This window comes from Lontra canadensis, unplaced genomic scaffold (assembly GCF_010015895.1).
Source record: "Lontra canadensis isolate GAN:19392208 unplaced genomic scaffold, GSC_riverotter_1.0 scaffold3, whole genome shotgun sequence".
In the NCBI taxonomy this organism is placed as follows: domain Eukaryota; kingdom Metazoa; phylum Chordata; class Mammalia; order Carnivora; family Mustelidae; genus Lontra; species Lontra canadensis.
This window is the reverse complement of record NW_022630997.1, coordinates 28,987,172-29,008,386: the sequence shown is the minus strand read 5'-3', so window position 1 is coordinate 29,008,386 and position 21,215 is coordinate 28,987,172. Positions and strand designations below refer to the sequence as shown.

The 21,215-nt window shown below is 41.0% G+C and overlaps 2 protein-coding genes and 1 non-coding gene across 11 annotated transcripts in view; 2 read left to right on the top strand and 1 right to left on the bottom strand.

Annotated features, from left to right (window-relative positions):
• Window positions 1–4,188, top strand: part of WASHC2A (WASH complex subunit 2A) — a 54,621-nt gene extending 50,433 nt beyond the window's left edge. For all 5 annotated transcript variants that reach the window (XM_032837602.1, XM_032837619.1, XM_032837595.1 and 2 more), the window contains 3 exons: window positions 164–781; window positions 1,602–1,779; window positions 3,991–4,188. In XM_032837602.1, coding sequence (XP_032693493.1) covers window positions 164–781; window positions 1,602–1,779; window positions 3,991–4,130 — 936 coding nt within the window. In that variant the 3' untranslated portion in view covers window positions 4,131–4,188. The remainder of the gene's footprint in view (window positions 1–163; window positions 782–1,601; window positions 1,780–3,990) is intronic.
• Window positions 4,189–6,402: 2,214 nt separating this feature from the next.
• The window catches only part of ZFAND4 (zinc finger AN1-type containing 4), an 80,471-nt gene continuing 65,658 nt past the window's right edge, over window positions 6,403–21,215 (top strand). For 2 of the 5 annotated variants that reach the window (XM_032837551.1, XM_032837545.1), the window contains exon 1: window positions 16,301–16,383. Coding sequence is in view for 2 of the 5 variants with exons in the window: in XM_032837542.1 (XP_032693433.1) it covers window positions 16,122–16,383 (262 nt within the window). In the remaining 3 variants the exon portion in view is untranslated. Of the gene's footprint in view, window positions 6,422–7,769; window positions 7,961–16,082; window positions 16,384–21,215 lie in introns of those variants that run through there. The other 3 variants (XM_032837542.1, XM_032837537.1, XM_032837560.1) reach the window with 3 other exon arrangements.
• On the bottom strand, window positions 16,825–16,932 carry LOC116858631. The gene has a single exon (XR_004380970.1). It is a non-coding gene; the product is annotated as a U6 spliceosomal RNA (small nuclear RNA).

Below are 21,215 nucleotides of genomic sequence, written 5' to 3'. Positions count from 1 at the left end.
ATTTGAGTCACTGATTATTTGCTATGTTAGGTTTGAATGCTTTTTTTTTTAAGAATTTTTTTTTTAGATTTTATTTATTTGAGAGAGAGAGCATGAGAGGAGAGACTTTTTTTTTTTTTTTTTTTAAATCGTTAGATCAATATGTGGTTTTTTGCCCTTGCAGAGCCGGGTCAAAGTGAGAGGGAAGCGTAGACCACAGACCCGTGCGGCTCGGAGGTTGGCTGCCCAGGAGTCCACTGAGACTGAGGATGTGAGTGTCCCCAGAAGGTCCATTGCACACTTGATAGATGGAGACATTTCACCAGGTGATCCTCAGCCACGGTCCAGGGCAGCTGGCGGACAAGACAACTCTGATGAGGTCGTGGCCGCTGCCGCTCCAGCTTGGTCAGGTGGTCCTGTGTCTGAAGTGGACAGAAGCCCCTTGGCGAAATCTCTGGGTCAGCCTCTTGAGGATGACCTTTTTGATTCTGGAGATATCTTCTCCAAGGGTACTGGATCTCAGTCCACGGGGAGAAGAAAAGCCAAGGCAAAGGCAGCAGAGGGCCTGGCCAAACCACCAGGGGGAAGTAAAGAAAAGAGCTCCATGTTTCCTGCTCTAGGGGAGGCAGGCAGTGATGATGATCTGTTCCAGTCTGTTAAACCAAAACCAGCAAAGAAAACTAATCCTTTCCCCCTCTTGGAAGATGAGGATGATCTCTTTACAGATCAGAAAGCCAAGAAGAATGAGTCAAAATCCAACAGTCAGCAGGATGTCATCTCAAAAGCACAAGAAATTTTTGAGGTAACAGGACATAACAGTACCTTTTTTGGGCCTGATTTTATGTTAAGATGATGCTGGATTGGCTCATTTGAGCCATACATTACAATAATCTTGTTTCATTGCTGCTTGCTATCTACTGGCTTAGTATTTAAAGTTAGGTCCTTTTATTAGTAATTCTGAAATTTACTCAGAAGTCGTTTTTTGTTTTGTTTCACGTGGGGGTGGTTCTTGGCCAGCCACAGTTACTGATACAAATCTTCATTTGTATAGTTGTTACCAGCATGTTGCTGTAGTCAGTGTCCTTGGCCTGTCGCTCTGTGACACATACATAAAGCAGCTTCAGTACAGCTTAAGGGTTTAGCCTGTGGTTCTTGGGGAAACAGGCCCTGGCTGAAGCCGACAACTTAGTGCTGGCAGGAAAGCCTTCAGTGCCACTCTCTGGACACATGTTTGTTGAGCATCCAGGTACTGGAGGCACAAAGTAAGCTAGGCCCAGTATGTTAGAGGCTTTGGATACAGAGAGAGAGAGCAACATATAAATAAACTGTTTTCAGATAATGTTGAGTACCATAAAGAAAACACCTCAAGGCAGTGGGACAGAGTGATGGATGGGGGCAGGAACCACTCCTTCAGGTAGGATTGGTAGAGAAAGCCTCTCTACGAGCTGGCACTTGAGCTGGGACTAGAAGAAAGACCAAGACTAGGCCAGGCAGGAATCTGGACGGAGTAGGGCATTCCAAGCAGAGAGAACAGGTCACCTGGCTGTCCCAGAATATGGTGGCAGTTTGCATTTCTGCAACTTGATTTAAAATTGTTTCATTTGTTTTTTTGGCTCAACAAGGATGATATATTTGCTACAGAAGCAATCAAACCCACACAAAAAACAAGAGACAAGGAAAGAACATTTGAATCCAACTTGTTTGATGATAACATTGATATCTTTGCTGACCTAACTGTAAAACCAAAAGAGAAGTCCAAAAAAAAGGTGGAATCTAAGTCTATATTTGACGATGATATGGGTAAGTGATTTTCTTTTTTCTTTCTTTCTTTTTTTTTTTTTTTAGTTAGCGAAGTGGTTCTTTTTTTTTTTTTTTTTTAAAGATTTTATTTATTTATTTAACAGAGAGAGAGAGAGAGAGAGAGAGAGAGATATCACAAGTAGGCAGAGAGGCAGGCAGAGAGAGGGCGAAGCAGGCTCCCAGCTGAGCAGAGAGCCCTATGCGGGGCTCGATCCCAGGACCCTGAGATGATGACCCGAGCCGAAGGCAGAGGCTTAACCCACTGAGCCACCCAGGTGCCCCGGGTAAGTGATTTTCTATATATGACACAGAGAGTGATTACCATTCAGTGACTGTTATTTCTCTACCTTTGTGTGGGCCCTTTCTTGGAAAATATTCCCCAGTGGGTTTCCTTTGGCTTGCTATATAATCCGGAGGTAGGCTGAGGATGGATCAATAAATGGACTAGTTATTTCAGTGAAACAATTTTTTGTCCTGATGGTCGTCAAGGAATTTGAAAAAGCCCAGAATTTGACCTTTAATTATAATTTAACTTTTATTTTAGTAAGCCCCCCACCAATCCTCTGTGATAACTCTGAACGTTCTGATGTTATGAAGGGGGGGTCAGAAACTTGCCCATAGGCTGAAGGAGGCCCTGATGGCTTCCTTGGGCATGGTGCAGTTGTTCGAGTCAGTTCTAACTGGGGAGTGAGCGTCAGGAGTTCAGAGGATGGACAGGGGGAGTGCAAGAGCAGAGCAGGATTATCTATGAAAGCAGCTTATAACTCAGACTTTATGTCTCACCAGAGATCTTCTGTGTTTGTAAACATGCTCATTCCACCCCCCTACCCGCCCCATGGCATAACATCTCCTTTATCAATGGGCAAGCCAAATGCCTGATCTTAAATATGGCACTTCTTTCATGTCCTGTGTTGGTGGATAGGACTTGAGCTGAAGCCAAATACATCCTTTCTCCTCCCTCCCAGATCTACACCTTGGGGTTAACTGGGAGAAAGCAGCTGCTGCAGTGCCACATGGGGCCTATTCCTGGAGTAAGCCATGTGCTTTGTCTCCACCTGCTTCCCACCACAGGGTATGCAGAAGAGACTTTGTTTTGTTTTTTTTAATTAAAACAAAAGTAAGACATACCTGTTGTAATAGGTGACTACTATTTGAAAAGTGTAAAATGTGAAAAACAAGCCCTGGAGGTAACCATTATTCAGAGTTTCCTCTGCATCCTTTCAGATTGAGTGATGTTAATAGAGCTTTGTATACATAGAAATGTATACTTATTTTTTCCAAAATATGAATATATTTTATCTGTTCTGCTATTCTTATTAGTCACTTGATGTCTTCCCATGTCAGTATAGAGATCTGTCTACTTCCTTGTTTTTAGTGGTGGTATAGTATTCCTTTGTATTCAGCCATTAGCATATTGAAGGTGATCCAGATTGTTGCCATGTTTTTTTATTAAAAATAATGCCATGGGGGGTTATGGACAATGGGGGGGTATGTGCTATGGTGAGTGCTGTGAAGTGTGTAAACCTGGCGATTCACAGACCTGTACCCCTGGGGCTAATAATACATTATATGTTAATTTAAAAAATAAAAAAATAATAATTAAAAAAAATAATGCCATGGTCTTTAACATTTATGTATATATATCTTTGTGTACACATGTGAAAATGTAGGATAGAATCCTAGCAGTAATGCTTCAGGTGAGTAAGATGACTCATGAAACACTGGAGGCAGCGAAACAACTAAACATGAATGTGGTCATAAAGACTTAGAATTTTGGCATTGTGTGCCTCAGGTGCATTTATTCTGAGATAGGGGTACTCCTATGTTGGATTTCCCATTGCTTGTTTGTATTGCTTTTTCCTTTTAAAATCCAGTGGGAAGAGAATGTAAAAGTAGATATGTCGCAGATAGTAAAGTCAGGGTCAGGATTGGAGTTTGGTTATCCTTCCCTTTTTCTTCTTCTCCACGTGTACACACGTACCTTGTAGCTGAGAAAATTGTGGTTAGAGAGAACCTGTGACTTTATGTGATCATAAAAATTAGTAGCAAAGCCAGGACCAGAATCTAAATGGCTTGACTCTTAATGTTTTTGGTATCCCGTACTGTTACCAGACTTGAATGTTTGGTGATTTATGTAGATGTGTCTTAAAAGTGTCTATTTTCTTGCCTAACCAGCAATTTTTTTTTTCTTTTTCTTTTTTCTTTTTAAAGATGATATCTTCTCCTCTGGTATCCAAGCTAAGACAACCAAACCAAAAAGTCGATCTTCACAGGCAGCACCTGAATCAAGATCTGAACCGAAGGTGTCCAACATTTTCGATGATCCCTTGAATGCCTTTGGAGGCCAGTAGAGCATACAGGGTATCACATCTCACCCTTCTGCTACATCCTTGAGTTAATGATGCTGTCTTGTCTTGTCTTAATTGAATTAGAAAAAGCAAATACTGAAGCAGCTAGCTCACCTCTTTCTCACCCAACATACTTAGTATTTTTCTGCCCCAGTTTTAATCATGCTTAATACCACAAAACAAAAATAAATATTTCACAGTGTTGGTTTTGTTTTTTTTTTTAACTATATTTTCATTTAATTTGCCTTGATGGAGCCACAGTATGATTTTGGGCATGTTGGAGAAAAAACTTCTATGTGCCTTTCATGGGTGGGCAGGGAATTCCAGAGGAAGCAATGCCAGGCAGATGCCCAGGAATATTCCATTCATGGATAGAAGCCCTAGCTCAGAGCCTGTGCAGGTGATAGATGAAGGGGATGAGAGATTGTATACTTCATGACTCTTTGCAGTAGGAGAGTAGGTTTCCTCTGATTCCACTGAATTCTGAAAATGCCTCTATAGGTTCATTTGGCATACTGTGGCCCTCCGTTGTCTGTTTTTGTAAATAAAGTTTTATTGGAACACAACCATACCCATTCATTTACATATTGTCTGTGGCTGTTTTCACCCTTTCTACAATACCAGAGTTCAGTAGTTGTGACAGAGACTGGACGGCCCACAAAGCCCAAGATATCTTCTTTCAGACCCTTTACATAAACAGTATTCTGATCCTTGCTCTAAGGCATCCATTTCCATTCCTTTGGAGCTTTTCATTATTTTGTGAATGAGGCAGAATAAACCCAGATAATGGAAGGAAAAGTACTGAGGATGGAGATGTCCTTCTGTGGAGCGGCACTGTGCCTGAGAACTCTGCACTAATGGGAATATTCTATAACCATGTTGTCCAGTGTGGTAGCTGCTAGCCACATGGATATCTGACCCCTCCTGCAGTCTGTGTTTTCTTGTGCTGTGCAGACTTGGTGCTACGTATTCAAACTGTAACCATAGCACAGTCTTACAGGCAGGCCCAGTTGGTTTTACCAGTCCCCAAACCACTAACTTCTTCCTTTGGCACTTTAAAAAAATATATATATATATATATTTTATTTATTTATTTGACAGAGAGATGGAGAGAAATCACAAGTAGGCAGAGAGGCAAGCAGAGAGGAGGAGGGGGGAAGCAGGCTCCCTGTTGAGCAGAGAACCTGATGTGGGGCTTGATCCCAGGACCCTGAGATCATGACCTGAGCCGAAGGCAGAGGCTTAACCCACTGAGCAACTCAGGCGTCCCCCTTCAGCACTGTTTAAGATTGAACTTGGAATTGCTGCGCCTGAGTCAGAGATTTTGTACAGCTCTCACAGATAAGCTGTTTGTGGTGCTCTGCTCTGAGAGTGACTTGAGGGCAAAAGAGGGTGCTTATACCTTTTGTTTCTTAGGTTACTTATGTATATAGTTACCTGCCCCTGTGTCTGACTCAGTAGGCATTTTTTTTTTTTCCTAAAGATTTTATTTATCTGACAGAGATCACAAGTAGGCAGAGAGGCAGGCAAAGAGAGAGGAGGAAGCAGACTCTCTCCCGGGCAGAGAGCCTGATTCGGGGCTCGATCCCAGGACCCTGAGATCATGACCTGAGCCGAAGGCAGAGGCTTTAACCCACTGAGACACCCAGGGGCCCCTCAGTAGGCATTTGTTAAACATGTTGTTTTCTTTTGGGAATGATAGCTCTACTGATTCATCATTAGGACTGATTCCAGGGAATTCATGAGTTAGAACAAATGCAAATTGCTATTTTGAGAGGTTTGAAAGGGGGAGGGATTTATACTTATTGGTCCTATGGTCAGCACTTTCAGTGGTCTTTTATCCAGTCTCCCTAAGTCCAGATAGGTAATGTCCTCATTTTACAGATGAGGATAAAATCTGGAAGCAGAGTACAATTGTGGAAAAAGTTTGGCTTTTTGTAGTGAGAATCTGGTTCTAGAGGTGTTTCAGAGTAGGCGAAGTGTTTTACCTTTCTTAGCTCTGTCTCCTTTGTCAACTTTGTCAAGTGTTCAGTACCAACTTTGTAGGATTGTGATGGGAGAGAATATGCAATGAACTTTGTTGACCACACAGCATTTTAAAAACAGTAAATGATGATGATGATGATGAGAAAGAATGATTTGGCTAACATAACAGAGCTTCTGTGTTGGAACCCAAGGCTACAGACCCATCTGTCTGATTCCATAACGCCTGTGATCTTAGTTCTCCCTGACTGAAGTGAGGAGGCAGGTTGAAAGATCAAATTTTTGATTCAATATGATTCCCTCCATCACAGGTACTATTTTAGAATCTGTATACAAAGATGATAATATCTCTGTCCTTAAGAAGCTCCAGTCAATTCAGTACTGGAGTTTAAGAAGGAATCAGGGTCGAGAGCCTGAAGTTGTGTCTCATCATAAACCCCAGTGTATGCTCAGTGTTGGATTGTGGAGATTAATTGGTGGGTGGGATCTCAGAGGAGCTGTGAGGATAGATTAGATGCTGGGGTTCATTTTAGATACATTCCTCTGACTCAAGAGGAGGATGATGAAGCTAGATTGGGAGGGGGATTACTGTTCATTGTCATTTTGGTAATCCACCTAGTGAAATAGGCCTTTTCGGTTGGAAAAGCTGTAAAGGTTGGATTTAGAACGTGTGGGGAATGGAGAGGAAAAGGAGTGGGGGCCCATTTCAGGTTGGAGGGTTTATATTGTCATCGTAAACACTTGAGTTCAGCACCTTGGGAATTAGAGTGGGAAAAAAGTGTAGCTGGGTTTACCCAACTCTGAGATTCAACAACCCAAGGTGCCCACTCTACTACCTGACCTACATCTCTCAGATGGTAAATCGGATGAGGCATAAATAGAGACCAAGAGAGGTGATTTGCTTTTGCCCTTGTTTTCAACTTGGTATAGTGGCCCCCTTTCAGATTAGACCGTTGAGGCCTTAACGTTAGGAAACAGTGAAGCACTGGGAAGGGGATATCTGTTAAAGGCAGGACGGCCCTAAAAGCACTAGAAATGCACGGGTTCTGGAAGGGACCCACTGGAGACCGGCTGCTCGTTACCCTCGTCACCCCAGCCCTTGGGGCGCCTCTAAGAGCAACCTTGGGTGGCCTCTGGTAAGGTGCAGTCCACACCATCGTCCGGCCAGAGGCCACTCCCGCTGCTTCCAGCAGACCCAAACAATTCGGTCCCAGGCAGGTGCCCACTGCTGGTAATAAAAGGCCAACATCCGGGCCTCCTCTAACCGACACCCAATACCGAACGCAGAGGAAGCTTGGGCTCCCGAGCAACCGCCGGCGTCGGGCGGCCAGGCCCCGCCTCCGCCCCCGCCCACACCCTCACTGATTGGAGGGCGACGCGAGCGCTGGCGAGCGATTGGTACGCGGTGTCACAAAGGGGCGGGGCGCGGCGGCTGCCGAGTGTTGCTCGTCAGTGCCTGCCGTGGCGTTGCTCGCGGGGCCGCGCCTCTCTCTAGGCCTGCGGGCAGGCGAGCGAGTGAACGAGACAGCCGGGAGGGCGCCCGGGGCTGCGGGCCGCTGCACCGGGCCGCGCTGCCGCCGCCGTCCTCCGCGGGCGGGAGAGGAGCGCGGGCCGCTCGGCGCGGGGCAGAGAGGCCCCGCCCCCTCGGCCGCGGCTGCTCTAAGACCCGCGCGGCGCGACGCCTTCCTCGAGGACGCCGCCTGCACTTTCCGCCGGACCGCCCCGCCCGGTCCGACGGGTGCTGATCTGCCAGTCGCCGATTCTGACGCGGAGCCTGAGAACTGCGCTCCAGATCGGGCCCGAGCGTGTGGGTAGCCGGAGTCTATCCCGGAGGAGCACGGGCAGCGCAGGTGACCGGGCGGGCTTCGAGCGTGTACATTGTAGGCTCGGGTAGACGGACTTGGCTTCAAGGGTTTTCCCAGACCCGCTAGAAGATTGAGGCTAGGCAAAAGTTTAGAGTACATATGCATGAAGTGGTGGGCAGACTGATATAGCTTGTGTTTAAAACTGGAATGTTTTCACTTAATTAGTAAAAACTTCATTAAAAGGCAGTGTTTTTTAATGGTTGCATAACATTCTGGGTCTGTTCATATTGGGGGAAAAGTTTAAAAGATAACTGCCCCGTGTGGCTAATATTCTTTACAACAGGATAAAGTCGATTTCTAGTGAAATTATTTAGCGCTCTTATTGCCTTACCTGTCTTTAATTTCTCTCTTCTCTTTGTGTATTTTTAGAACTCTTGCAGAAGAAAGTAATGTTTTGGGGAAATTGATTTAGGAATTTTTTAGATCACATTTTAAAAAAGATTTTATCTATTTATTCGACAGATCACAAGTAGGCAGAGAGGCAGGCGTGGGGTGGGGGGTGGGGGAGAGCAGGCTCCCCGCTGAGCAGGGAGCCGGATGCGGAGGCTCCATGCCAGGACCCTGAGATTATTACCTGAGCCTAAGGCAGAGGCTTAGCACTGAGCTACCCAGACGCCCTAGGAATGTTTTTTGATGCCATTCCTCTTAATAGCTAAGTAGGTTTTTTAAATTACTGGTAAAAATTCTGGAGGTTTATCTTTTCTCTACCTGCCTCTTTCTTTGCTCTTGCTTTTGTATAATTTAGCTGTTAATGTTCATGCAACATTTCCCATCCTGTCTTTTGAGTCTTCATTGCCCTCGTTTCCCAGCATTATATAGGGTTCCATAATGTACTTAGTGGAGAATGACCACACACCACGTTAAGAAGCTGTCATTGGGCCCGGGTTTTAATACTGACTAGGTCTTTGGCTGGCTGGAACTTTAATTTGCTTCTCTGCCATCATCTAGTCCTCCAGTCTGGTTTACCAGATTTCACAGCCTCATTTTGTCCTCTCTCACTTTTTTTTTTTTTTAAAGATTTTATTTATTTATTTCACAGAGAGATCACAAGTAGGCAGAGAGGCAGGCAAAGAGAGAGAGAGAGGAGGAAGCATGTTCTCTGCTGAGCAGAGAGCCCGATGCAGGACTCGATCCCAGGACCCTGAGATCATGACCTGAGCTGAAGGCAGAGGCTTAACCCACTGAGCCACCCAGGCGCCCCTCTCACTTTGTTTTCTACCGAGTTGAAGTGTAATTATTTTTTAGAGGCATACATTTCAGTTTTGAATTTGGTTACCAGCCTTGCTCCTTTCTGGATTTGGAGATTACTTCATTGATTCTCTGTGCCTAAGTTTTGGTGGGTGTTCCAGTGCAATTTAGCGATGCCCGCAGTTGCAGTTTTTCTTTTGGCCCGTAGTTACTTTATCCATTCTCCTTATGGGTGAAGAACTTCCAAATCTGTTACCCTCTCCCATCTCTGCATGTTTATTGTATTCCGGGTATTGTTGTGGAAGAGTAGTGTAGTGAAGGAAATGGTCCTTCTGTCTTCTGTCTCTACATTCCTTGGGCAGGCACTGGTAACCTCTGCCTTTATTTTAGCTTTACGGATCCCATCCCTGACTTCCATTGCTAGAGCTGCCGCTGTGTAGGTGGGATTGCCATTGGCTGTGGGGAAACAGACACTGATAATTCTTTAATACATTCTTATTTGATGGAGCATGATAAGTATGCTTTTAAGAATTCCACACGTTACCCAAAGTCATGTTATAAAAGCAGTTGTTTCAGTGAGGGGGGAAAAAGAGGTTAGGGATTAGCTTCATAAAAATTCATTTTATTGTAGCCATTTCAATGTTTTAAAGGTATAAAAAACAAAACCTGAGCAAAACAGCCATTTATTTGGCTTATATTTAAGAGTAATGACCTTTTACCACTATCACCAGCAGTATTATTAGCGTAGTACTTTGTATTGTTATATTTACTTACTCATTGTTTTGATGACTAGTATTATAGCACTCAAAGCAGCTGTGGTGCCAGCAACAACTTTTCTTCCTGAAGTGCCTTCTCTGTAGGACCATTAGCAGTCTTTATTCTGCCATTCAGTTTGCCCAATTAATCCTACTTCCAGATGATATTACAATGATTCACACTGTAGCAGAGATCCATGTATGTGCATGTATGTTATAAATTAGACAAACTTTGCAAAGAACTTTGGAGTGAATCATAACATAATTCTCATGGGAAAGCAATATTCCTATAAACAGACTTTTAGAGCATGACCAGATATTTCTTCATCTCTGGGACAAGGGTAATACCATATATATTTATCACAGGTTTGTTCCAAGGATCAATTGAAGGAGTGAATATTTATTTACTGTTTTATTGAACGAACCTTTAATGAGTACTAGTATACACAAAACACTGTGGTGCGTGATAGGGCAGAAAATCAGTTGTGGTTTCCCTCTTAAGTAGCTTACAGTTTATTTAGGAGAATAAGAAAGTCATGTAAACAATGAAATTTGTGGAATAGTTGCTGTTTGAGCTGCGTCTGGAAAGATGATTAGGTGCTTGTCAGGTAGCCAGGTGTGGGGATGGCAGTGGGTAGAGTCAAGCAAGAGAAATGAGATAGAGCTGATGTATTCAGAAGCTACAGGCACAAACCATTAGAAGACAGATGTACCAGAGGTGTCTAAATAAAATGAGGCTGGAAGGTGAGATGCATGACCTCAGGGCGTTTCTCAGGAGTCTGAATTTTATTCTCTAGGTAGTGAATTTAATTCCGTGATTTTATTCTACAGGCATTCTATTCTGTGGAAGCCATCATAGGACCTGGAGCTAAGAAATACATGATTAGTTCTACCTTTTAATAAGATAGGTATGCTCCACACCATATGTTGTTAGGCAGATGCCAACTAAAACTGAGTTACCACTACACCCCTACTAGAATGGCCAAAATCTAGAATACCGACAACATCAAATGCTGATAAGGATGTGGAACAATAAGAACTCTTACTCATTGCTGGTGTAAATGCAAAATGGTACAGCCACTTAGGAGACACTTTGGCAGTTTGTTATAAAACTAAACACGTTGTAAGATCCAGGAGTCACACTCATTGGCGTTTACCCAGGGGTGCTAAAAACATGTCCACACAAAAACCTATGCACAGATGTTTATAGCAGTTATATTCATAATTGCCCAAACTTGGAAGCAAGCAAGATATGTCGTTCAGTAGGTGAATGGATAAATTGAGGGACATTTAAACAATAGAATATTATTCAGTGTCAAAAAGAAATGAGGTGTCCTTGAAAAGACATGGAAGAAACTTAAATGCGTATTAGTAAATGAAGGAAGACAATCTGAAAAGGCTACATACTGTATGATTGCAACTACATGATATTCTGGAAAAGGCAAAACTATGAGGATGGTAAAATATCAGTGATTGCCAGGGATTTGGGAAGGCAGGTGGGATGAATAGGTGAACCACAAAGGATTTTTAGGGCAGGGGGACTATTCTGTGTGATAGTGTAATGGTGGGTACATGCCAGTATAAGTTTGTGAAAACCAGTAAAATATAAAACACCAAGATTAAACTATAAATTATGGGTGTTGGGTGATAATGGGATATCACTGCAGTTTCTTTAGTTGTAACAAACACACTGCTCTGGTGTAGGATGTTGACAGAGGGGAAGATTGTACATGTGTGGGGGCAGGGAGTAATATGGGAACTCTGTAAATTTTGTTCCCAGTGTATTCTGTGAGACCCATATTACCTTGATACCAAAACCAGACAAAGGCATATAAAGAAAACAATATCAGTGGGCTTTTTAAAAAAAATTTATTTATTTAGAGAGAAAGCACACAGGAGTGGGGAGGGGCAGAGAGAGAGGAGAGGGAGAATGTCAAGTAGACTCCCTGCTGAGTGGGGAGCCCAATACAAGGCTTGGTCTCATGATGCTGAGACCTAAGCTGAAATAAAGAGTCGGATGCTTAACTAACTGAGCCACCCAGGCACCCCACCATCAGTGTTCTTTTAAACACCGTATTCATAGAATAAGAGACAAAACCACATGATCATCCCAATAGACGCTGGACAGAAAAGCATCTGACAAAATCTAATACCTTTCTGATTTACCAAAAAAAAAAAAAAGACCCTTAAAGTAGGAGTTGAAGGGAACACCCTCATTGTGATACAGATAATGTATGGAAAACCCCATAGTCCAAATCAGTACCTTGTGGTGAAAGACTGAATGCTTTTCCCCTATAGTCAGGAATAAGAGAAGAATGTCAGCTCCCACCAACAGTACTCAACCTTGTGTTGGAGATTTAGGCAGGGTAATTAAATAAGAAAAGGAAATAAAGAGCATCTTATTGGAATGTTGAAGATTGGAGATGAAGAAGTAAAAATCTCCATTTGCAGATGACATGATCTTTGATGAAGAAAATCCTAAAGAATCCACTGAAAAACTACTAGAACTAACGGATGAATTGCAGGATTGCAGTGTACAAGATCAATATATTAAAATTAATTGTATTTCTCTACACTAGCAATGAACAAATTGAATAGGACACAATAATTTCATTTATAGCAGTATCAAAAAGAATATTCTTAAGAATACTGTTTTTAAAACGAAACTTGTACTCTAAAAACTATAAAACATTGTTGAAAGCAATTTATGAAAGTTTTTTTTTTTAAAGATTTTATTTATTTGATATAGAAAGAGAGAGAGAGCACAAGCACGGGGAGCAGCAGCAGAGGGAGAAAGAGACTCCCCGCTGAGCAGGGAGCGTGATGTGGGGCTTGATCCCAGGACGGGATCATGACCCTAGCCGAAGGCAGGCGCTTAACCGATTGAGCCACTCAGGCACCATTAAGAAGTTGTAAATAAACTAATTGCATTGCATGTTCATGGATTATAAGACAATATTGTCAAGATGGTAATTTTCTCCAAATTAATCTGAATACTCAACACAATCCTTGTTCAAAAGCCCAACTGGTGTTTTTGCAAAAGAGACAATCTGATCCTAAAACTCATGTGGAAATTCAAAGGACCCAGAATAATTCAAGAATCATGAAAGAGAAAAATAAATGGTAAAAAGACATTGTGGTATTGTTACAAGGATAGACATGTAGATCAATGTCATAGAATTGAGGGGTTGGGATTAAACCCTCATATTTATGGTTGGTTGGTTTTTGACAAGGGTGCCAAGACAATTCAAAGGGAATAGAATAGTTTTTCCAACAAATGCTGCTTGGACAATTGTTTTTTACTTGGAAAAGTATAAAGCTGGACCCTGCTTTCACACCATCCACAAAATAAATTCAAAATGGATAGACCTACATATAAGGCTAAAACTATACAATTCTTAGAAAACTATGTGCGAATAAATCTTTATTACTTTGGATTAGGTCAAGTATTTAAAATGTGTTTCTGGGGGCCCCTGGGTGGCTCAGTGGGTTAAAGCCTCTGCCTTCGGCCCAGGTCATGATCCCAGGGTCCTGGGATTGAGCACCGCATCGGGATTTCTGCTCAGCAGGGAGCCTGCTTCCCTTCCTCTCTGTCTCTCTGCCTACTTGTGATCTGTTTGTCAAATAAATAAATAAAATCTTTAAAAAAAATAAAAATAAAATAAAATGTGTTTCTGAAAGTACAAGCAGCAAAAGAAAATTGTTGATCATTAAATCCAAATTGGAGATCATTAAAATACACTTTTTTACTTTGAAGAACACCATCAAGAAAGTTGAAAGGCAGCCCGTAACACTGGAGAAAATATTTGAGAATCCTATATCTTTCAGAGGCTTGTATCTAAAAAAAACTTTAAAAATCCCTTTTACAACTCAGTAATAAGACAACTGAAGTAAAAATAGACAAAGGATATGAGTATATTTTTCTGAATTGATATTTCTGTAAAGAAGATACACAAATAGCCAGTTGCTCAACATCATTAGTCTTTAGAGAAAGAAAATTTACAACCACATTAAAATACTACTTCACACTCTCTAGGTTGGCTTTAATCAAAAAAGGAAATAAAAAGTATTGGCAAGGATGTGGAGAAATCAGCACCCTCTTTCAATGTTGGTGGGAAGGTAAGATGGAATACACTTGGTAGTAACACAGATTGCTAAATGTGGAGTTACCACCTAACCCAGTAATTCCAATCCTAGGTATATATGGACGAGAAAGGAAAACACATGTCCACACAAAAACCTATAATCAGATGTTCTCATAGCATTATTCATAATAACCCCAAACCGGAGACAACCCAACACACCCATCAATTGGCAACTCCATAAACAAGAAGTGGTATATCCACACAATGGATTATTATTTAGCAATAAGAATGAAATACCGATGCACCTTAGAATCATGGATGAACTTTGAAATGTTATACTAAGTGAAAGAAGCCATTCACAAAAGATTACATATTGTATGACTATGTGAAATTACCAGAATAGGCAAAATGACAGAAAGTTGATTGAGGGGTACCTAGGGCTGAGAGGGAAAAGGAGAATTTGAGAGATATTTAAAGTGTATGGGGTTCCTTTTTGGGGTGATAAAAATGTTCTTAAGATGATTGTGATGGTTGTACAATCCTGTGAACGTAATGAAAACCAGTCAATTTTAGACTTTTTTTTTTAAGATTTTTTATTTATTGATTTGACAGAGAGAGATCACAAGTAGACAGAGAGGCAGGCAGAGAGAGAGAGAGAGAGAGAGGGAAGCAGGCTCCCTGCTGAGCAGAGAGCCCGATGCGGGACTCGATCCCAGGACCCCGAGACCATGACCTGAGCCGAAGGCAGCGGCCTAACCCACTGAGCCACCCAGGCGCCCCAATTTTAGACTTTTTTAAGTAGATGAATTTTATGGTATGTAAATTATATTTCAGTAAAGTTATCATAAACTTCAGTAAGGTTTCAGTAAAACTCATAATTCACCAGTAAAACTACCTACCCCTCCAAGAAGATGTCTATCACCTGTCCTAGTTTAAGTTCAAGACATTCCCTTTACAAAGTTTTCACTGATTAATAACAATTTATCAATTTGATTGTTCCTATTGTCTTAATTATATACTTCTTAGGACTTCTGTTTGGTGTGTTTGCCTCTCTTGTTCATTAGTCATTGCATGTTTGTGTGCAGAGATTATGTCTAATATCTGTTACCAATATTGATATCATTTCAGTGCTGTACTGATAGATAACTTCTGGAATGCTTATTGATTATTTAATGAGTCCTATTTTTTAAGGAATCTATTAAATCGGTTGCTCTTTTATTCAGAGTGATTTAGATATACAGTGGTTATAAAATTATATTTTGTATGGGTTAGAAAACATAATTTATATGGTTTAGTATAGGATATGCATAAAATTCCCCAAATCTTGCAAATATGTATCTCTGTGTTGAGTTCATTGTTTTAAATGTCATTAACAACAAAAATATATTTGTTGAATATGTACTGCAAGTAAATGTGCTGAGCTTTAGTAAGATACAGGAAATTACTGTAAATATACCTGTTTTCAGTAATCTTACAGTCTGATTGGGAGAGTGGTTTTGGAGACAAACTTGAAAGATAGAGGATTAGATAAATTAAGTACTAAAAAGAATTCTGGTGGGGCTCCTGGGTGGCTCAGTGGGTTAAAGCCTCTGCTTTTGGCTCAGGTCATGATCCCAGGGTCCTGGGATCGAGCCCCGCGTCGGGCTCTCTGCTCCGCAGGGAGCCTGCTTCCTCCCCTGTCTCTCTCTGCCTGCCTCTCTGCCTACTTGTGATTTCACTCTCTGTCAAATAAAAAATAAATAAATAAATAAATAAATAAAAATAAAAAGAGTTCTGGGGCTGTCTGGCATATTGATATGGGCCAGAGTTATTCAGAAAGTCTTTTTTTTTTTTTAAGATTTTATTTATTTATTTGACAGAGCTAGAGAGATCACAAGTAGACAGAGCGGGAAACAGGCTCCCCACTGAGCAGAAAACCCGACGGGGAGCTTGATCCCAGGACTGTGGGATCATGACCTGAGCTGAAGGCAGAGGCTTAAGCCACTGAGCCACCCAGGCGCCCTTATTCAGAAAATCATTATGGTAGAATGAGACTTCGAGATAGTCTCGTTAAAAAAATATTCTTTTTTTTTTTTTTAGGTACAAAATTCAAAACATGAACAACAATATATATTACCAATGTTTAAAGCTGATTTGGCTAGAACTGGAATACGGTTGCCTACAACATATTCCAGAGGAATTAGAAAACTCAAAGTAATGGATAACAGAAAAGATCCTCCATTCTTCAATGAAGATAACGTGGGACCATTTTACTACAAACTTCCTTTCTATGATACCATGGAGCTCTTCATTGAAACATTGACTGGAACATGTTTTGAGCTGAGAGTTTCACCCTTTGAAGCTGTTATTTCTGTGAAAGCAAAAATTCAAAGATTGGAAGGTACTAGTTTCTCTTTGCTTTTAGGGTAAAATTTAGGATTAAATTTGTTCATCAAAATGTATAATAATTCTAACTTTTCTTATGGATAAAATGTCAAACCTATATGGAATTAAGAAAAATAAGATAATGTACCCCATATAACCCTTACTCAGTTTCAACAGTTACCGATTCATGAACTATCATGTTTTACATTCTTCCCACTCCCTTCCACTTCTATCAGATTCTTTTGAAGGAAATCCCTGGCATCGTGGTAATAGTTTGTGAAATAATATTTTAAAATAATTTTTCAACAGGTTATCATGACATGCAAAATCTGCCATAAGTACCTTACAGTTACTTTCAGTGGAAAATCATAATTGAGCTCCCTTTATGTGACCTTCTTTACCTATTTATACTACTTTGCAAATACCTTTTTTTACTTTTATTATTTATGTATTTATTTAAAATACGGAATGCTTCACGAATTTGCATGTCATCTTAGCACATGGAGCTATGCTAATCTTCTCTGTATCGTTCCAATTTTAGTATATGTGCTGCCAAACCGAGCACTTCTCTTCTTTTAGAGTGGAGGTTTTCTAAGACTTTTGGTTTACATTTACATATATTTGAAGTTTCCTCAGTATAGCAGGGATGCTGAATATTGTGCAGTGTCTCTGTGGTTTACATGTTTGTGACCGGTGTCATAAATTACTTTGTGTTAAAATTACAGTCTTTTTCTTTGTACTTTATGGATTTCTGAAATAAGTGGTATTTGCCTTTGTAGTTGTTAGAACCCAGCATGTACTTGAAAATTAAATTGTCTCTGTAACAGTAAATGGGTCTTGCTGTAATTTAGAAGTAATAACTAGCATTGCCCCCTGTCCAGTTTAAGTTCTGAATTGTAGGATGATTAGGGTTGGAATCTTTTATTTTTGTAAAGTCAAGGATCCTGGTGGCTAAGCTTCTAAATATTTGCTGTTCTGTACTAACTTCTATTAAGTTAGTGGCCAGCTGAGTCCGGTGACCACATTAGTACATAGAGTAATGGCACATGAAACATCTTTTCCCTCAAGTGATTTGCTGAGACATGGAGTCAGCATAGGTTATTTTGGCATTGTTCTGCTTCATTATTAATATGATGGCATAGTGATATCTTTTTAGGAGCAGGAAGATAAAACCCTCTTGTGTTCTAAATCTCTGTATTTCCCCCCTTTCATGGATTTTGGATAATCGTCATGCAGCAAAAGCATTTTAGAGAGTATCTTGCTTAGGTATCTTTTTTTTTTTTAATTTTAAAATTTATTTTATTTTATTTTATTTTTAAAAGATTTTACTTATTTATTTGACAGAGCAAAAGAGGGAACATAGCAGGGGGAATGGGAGAGGGAGAAGCAGGGTTCCCACTGATCAGGGACCCCGATGTGGGGCTTGATCCCAGGACCTTGGGATCATGACCTGAGCCGAAGGAAGACACCTAACGCCCGAGCCACCTGGCAGCGCCCCCGCCCCTTTTTAATATTTATTTATTTGACAGAGAGAGCGTGTGTGCACACATAAGCAAGGCAAGCAGCAGGCAGAGAGAGAGGGAGAGGGAGAAGCAGACTCCCCGGTGAGCCAAGAGCCTGACATGGGGTTTAGTCTCAGGGCCCTGGGATCATGACCTGAGCCAAAGGCAGATGCTTAACTGACTGAGCCACCCAGGCACCCCTTGCTTAGGTATCTTAGTGTCTAGTAAATTTGAGTTAACAGAAGACTGGGGCCTCATCCAAGGGAAATGTTTAATTGCTGATAGAGTTGGTTTCAGAGCCAAGATGTGGACTTCCTGTCCTCTGTAGGAGTAGCCTTCGTCAGTATAGAAGCAGTGGCTTTGTAGTTACTGGACAGTTGAATCTTTTTTAAAAAATTTTTTAATTTTTTAATAAACACATATTTATTATATGTGTTTATAAAAACACATATAATATGTGTTTTTATAAATGTGTGAATCGCCAGGTTTACACACTTCACAGCACTCACCATAGCACATACCCTCCCCATAACCCCGCCACCCTCTCCCGACTCCCCTCCCCACAGCAACCCTCAGTTCGTTTTGTGAGATTAAGAGTCTCTTATGGTTTGTCTCCCTCCTGATCCCATCTTGTTTCATTTATTCTTTTCCTACCCCCAAACCCCCCACGTTGCATCTCCACTTCCTCATATCAGGGAGATCATATGATAGTTGTCTTTCTCTGATTGACTTATTTCACTAAGCATAATACCCTCTAGTTCCATCCACATTGTTGCAAATGGCAAGATTTCATTTCTTTTGATGGCTGCATAGTATTCCATTGCATATATATATATATATATATATATATATATATATATACCACATCTTCTTTATCCATTCATCTGTTGATGGACATCTAGGTTCTTTCCATAGTTTGGCTATTGTGGACATTGCTGCTATAAACATTTGGGTGCACGTGTCCCTTCGGATCACTACATTTGTATCTTTAGGGTAAATACCCAGTAGTGCAATTGCTGGGTCATAGGGTAGCTCTATTTTCAACTTTTTGAGGAACCTCCATGCTGTTTTCCAGAGTGGTTGCACCAGCTTGCATTCCCACCAACAGTGTAGGAGGGTTCCCCTTTCTCTGCATCCTCGCCAGCATCTCTCATTTCCTGACTTGTTAATTTTAGCCATTCTGACTGGCATGAGGTGGTATCTCACTGTGGTTTTGATTTGTATTTCCCTGATGCTGAGTGATGTGGAGCATTTTTTCATGTGTCTGTTGGCCATCTGGATGTCTTCTTTGCAGAAATGTCTGTTCATGTCTTCTGCCCATTTCTTGATTGGATTATTTGTTCTTTGAATGTTGAGTTTGCTAAGCTCTTTATAGATTTTGGATACTAGCCCTTTATCTGATATGTCATTTGCAAATATCTTCTCCCATTCTGTCAGTTGTCTTTTGGTTTTGTTAACTGTTTCCTTTGTTGTGCAAAAGCTTTTGATCTTGATGAAATCCCAATAGTTCATTTTTGCCCTTGCTTCCCTTGCCTTTGGCGATGTTTCTAGGAACAAGTTGCTGCGGCTAAGGTCGAAGAGGTTGCTGCCTGTGTTCTCCTTAAAGATTTTGATGGATTCCTTTCTCACATTGAGGTCCTTCATCCATTTTGAGTCTATTTCCGTGTGTGGTGTAAGGAAATGGTCCAATTTCATTTTTATGCATGTGGCTGTCCCAGTTTTCCCAACACCATTTGTTGAAGAGGCTGTCTTTTTTCCATTGGACATTCTTTCCTGCTTTGTCGAAGATTAGTTGACCATAGAGTTGAGGGTCCATTTCTGGGCTCTCTGTTCTGTTTCATTGATCTATGTGTCTGTTTTTGTGCCAGTACCATGCTGTCTTGATGATGACAGCTTTGTAATAGAGCTTGAAGTCCGGAATTGTGATACCAGCAACTTTGGCTTTCTTTTTCAATATTCCTTTGGCTATTTGAGGTCTTTTCTGGTTCCATATAAATTTTAGGATTATTTGTTCCATTTCTTTGAAAAAAATGGATGGGATTTTGATAGGGATTGCATTAAATGTGTAGATTGCTCTAGGTAGCATAGACATTTTCTTTTTTTTTTTTTTTTTTTTTTTTAAAGATTTTATTTATTTATTTGACAGACAGAGATCACAAGTAGATGGAGAGGCAGGTAGAGAGAGAGAGAGAGAGGGAAGCAGGCTCCCTGCTGAGCAGAGAGCCCGATGCGGGACTCGATCCCAGGACCCTGAGATCATGACCTGAGCCGAAGGCAGCGGCCCAACCCACTGAGCCACCCAGGCGCCCCGCATAGACATTTTCACAATATTTGTTCTTCCAGTCTATGAGCATGGAACATTTTTCCATTTCTTTGTGTCTTCCTCAGTTTCTTCCATGAGTACTTTATAGTTTTCTGAGTATAGATTCTTTGCCTCTTTGGTTAGGTTTATTCCTAGGTATCTTATGGTTTTGGGTGCAATTATAAATGGGATTGACTCCTTAATTTCTCCTTCTTCTGTCTTATTGTTGGTATAAAGAAATGCAACTGATCTCTGTGCATTGATTTTATATCCTGACACTTTACTGAATTCCTGTACAAGTTTTAGCAGTTTTGGAGTGGAGTCTTTTGGGTTTTCCACCTAAAGGATCATATCATCTGCAAAGAATGATAGTTTGACTTCTTCTTTGCCAATTTGCATGCCTTTAATTTCTTTTTGTTGTCTGATTGCTGAGGCTAGGACTTCTAGTACTATGTTGACTAGCAGTGGTGATAATGGACATGCCTGCCGTGTTCCTGACCTTAGCAGAAAAGCTCTCAGATTTCTCCATTGAGAATGATATTTGTGGTGGGTTTTTCATAGATGGCTTTGATAATATTGAGGTATGTCCCCTCTATCTCTACACTCTGAAGAGTTTTGATCAGGAAGGGATGCTGTACTTTTTCAGTTGCTTTTTCAGGATCTATTGAGAGTGTCATATGGTTCTTGTTCTTTCTGTTATTAATGTATTGTATCACATTGATTGGTTGGTGGATGTTGAACCAACCTTGCAGCCCTGGAATAAATCCCACTTGGTCATGGTGAATAATCCTTTTAATGTACTGTTAGATCCTATTGGCTAGTATTTTGGTTAGAATTTTTGCATCTGTGTTCATCAAGGATATTGGTCTGTAATTCTCTTTTTTGATGGGATCCTTGTCTGGTTTTGGGATCAAGGTGAACTGGCCTCATAAAATGAGTTTGGAAGTTTTCCTTCCATTTCTATTTTTTTGAATCATTTCAGGAGAGTAGAAATTAATTATTCTTTAAATGTTTGGTAGAATTCCCCTGGGAAGCCGTCTCGCC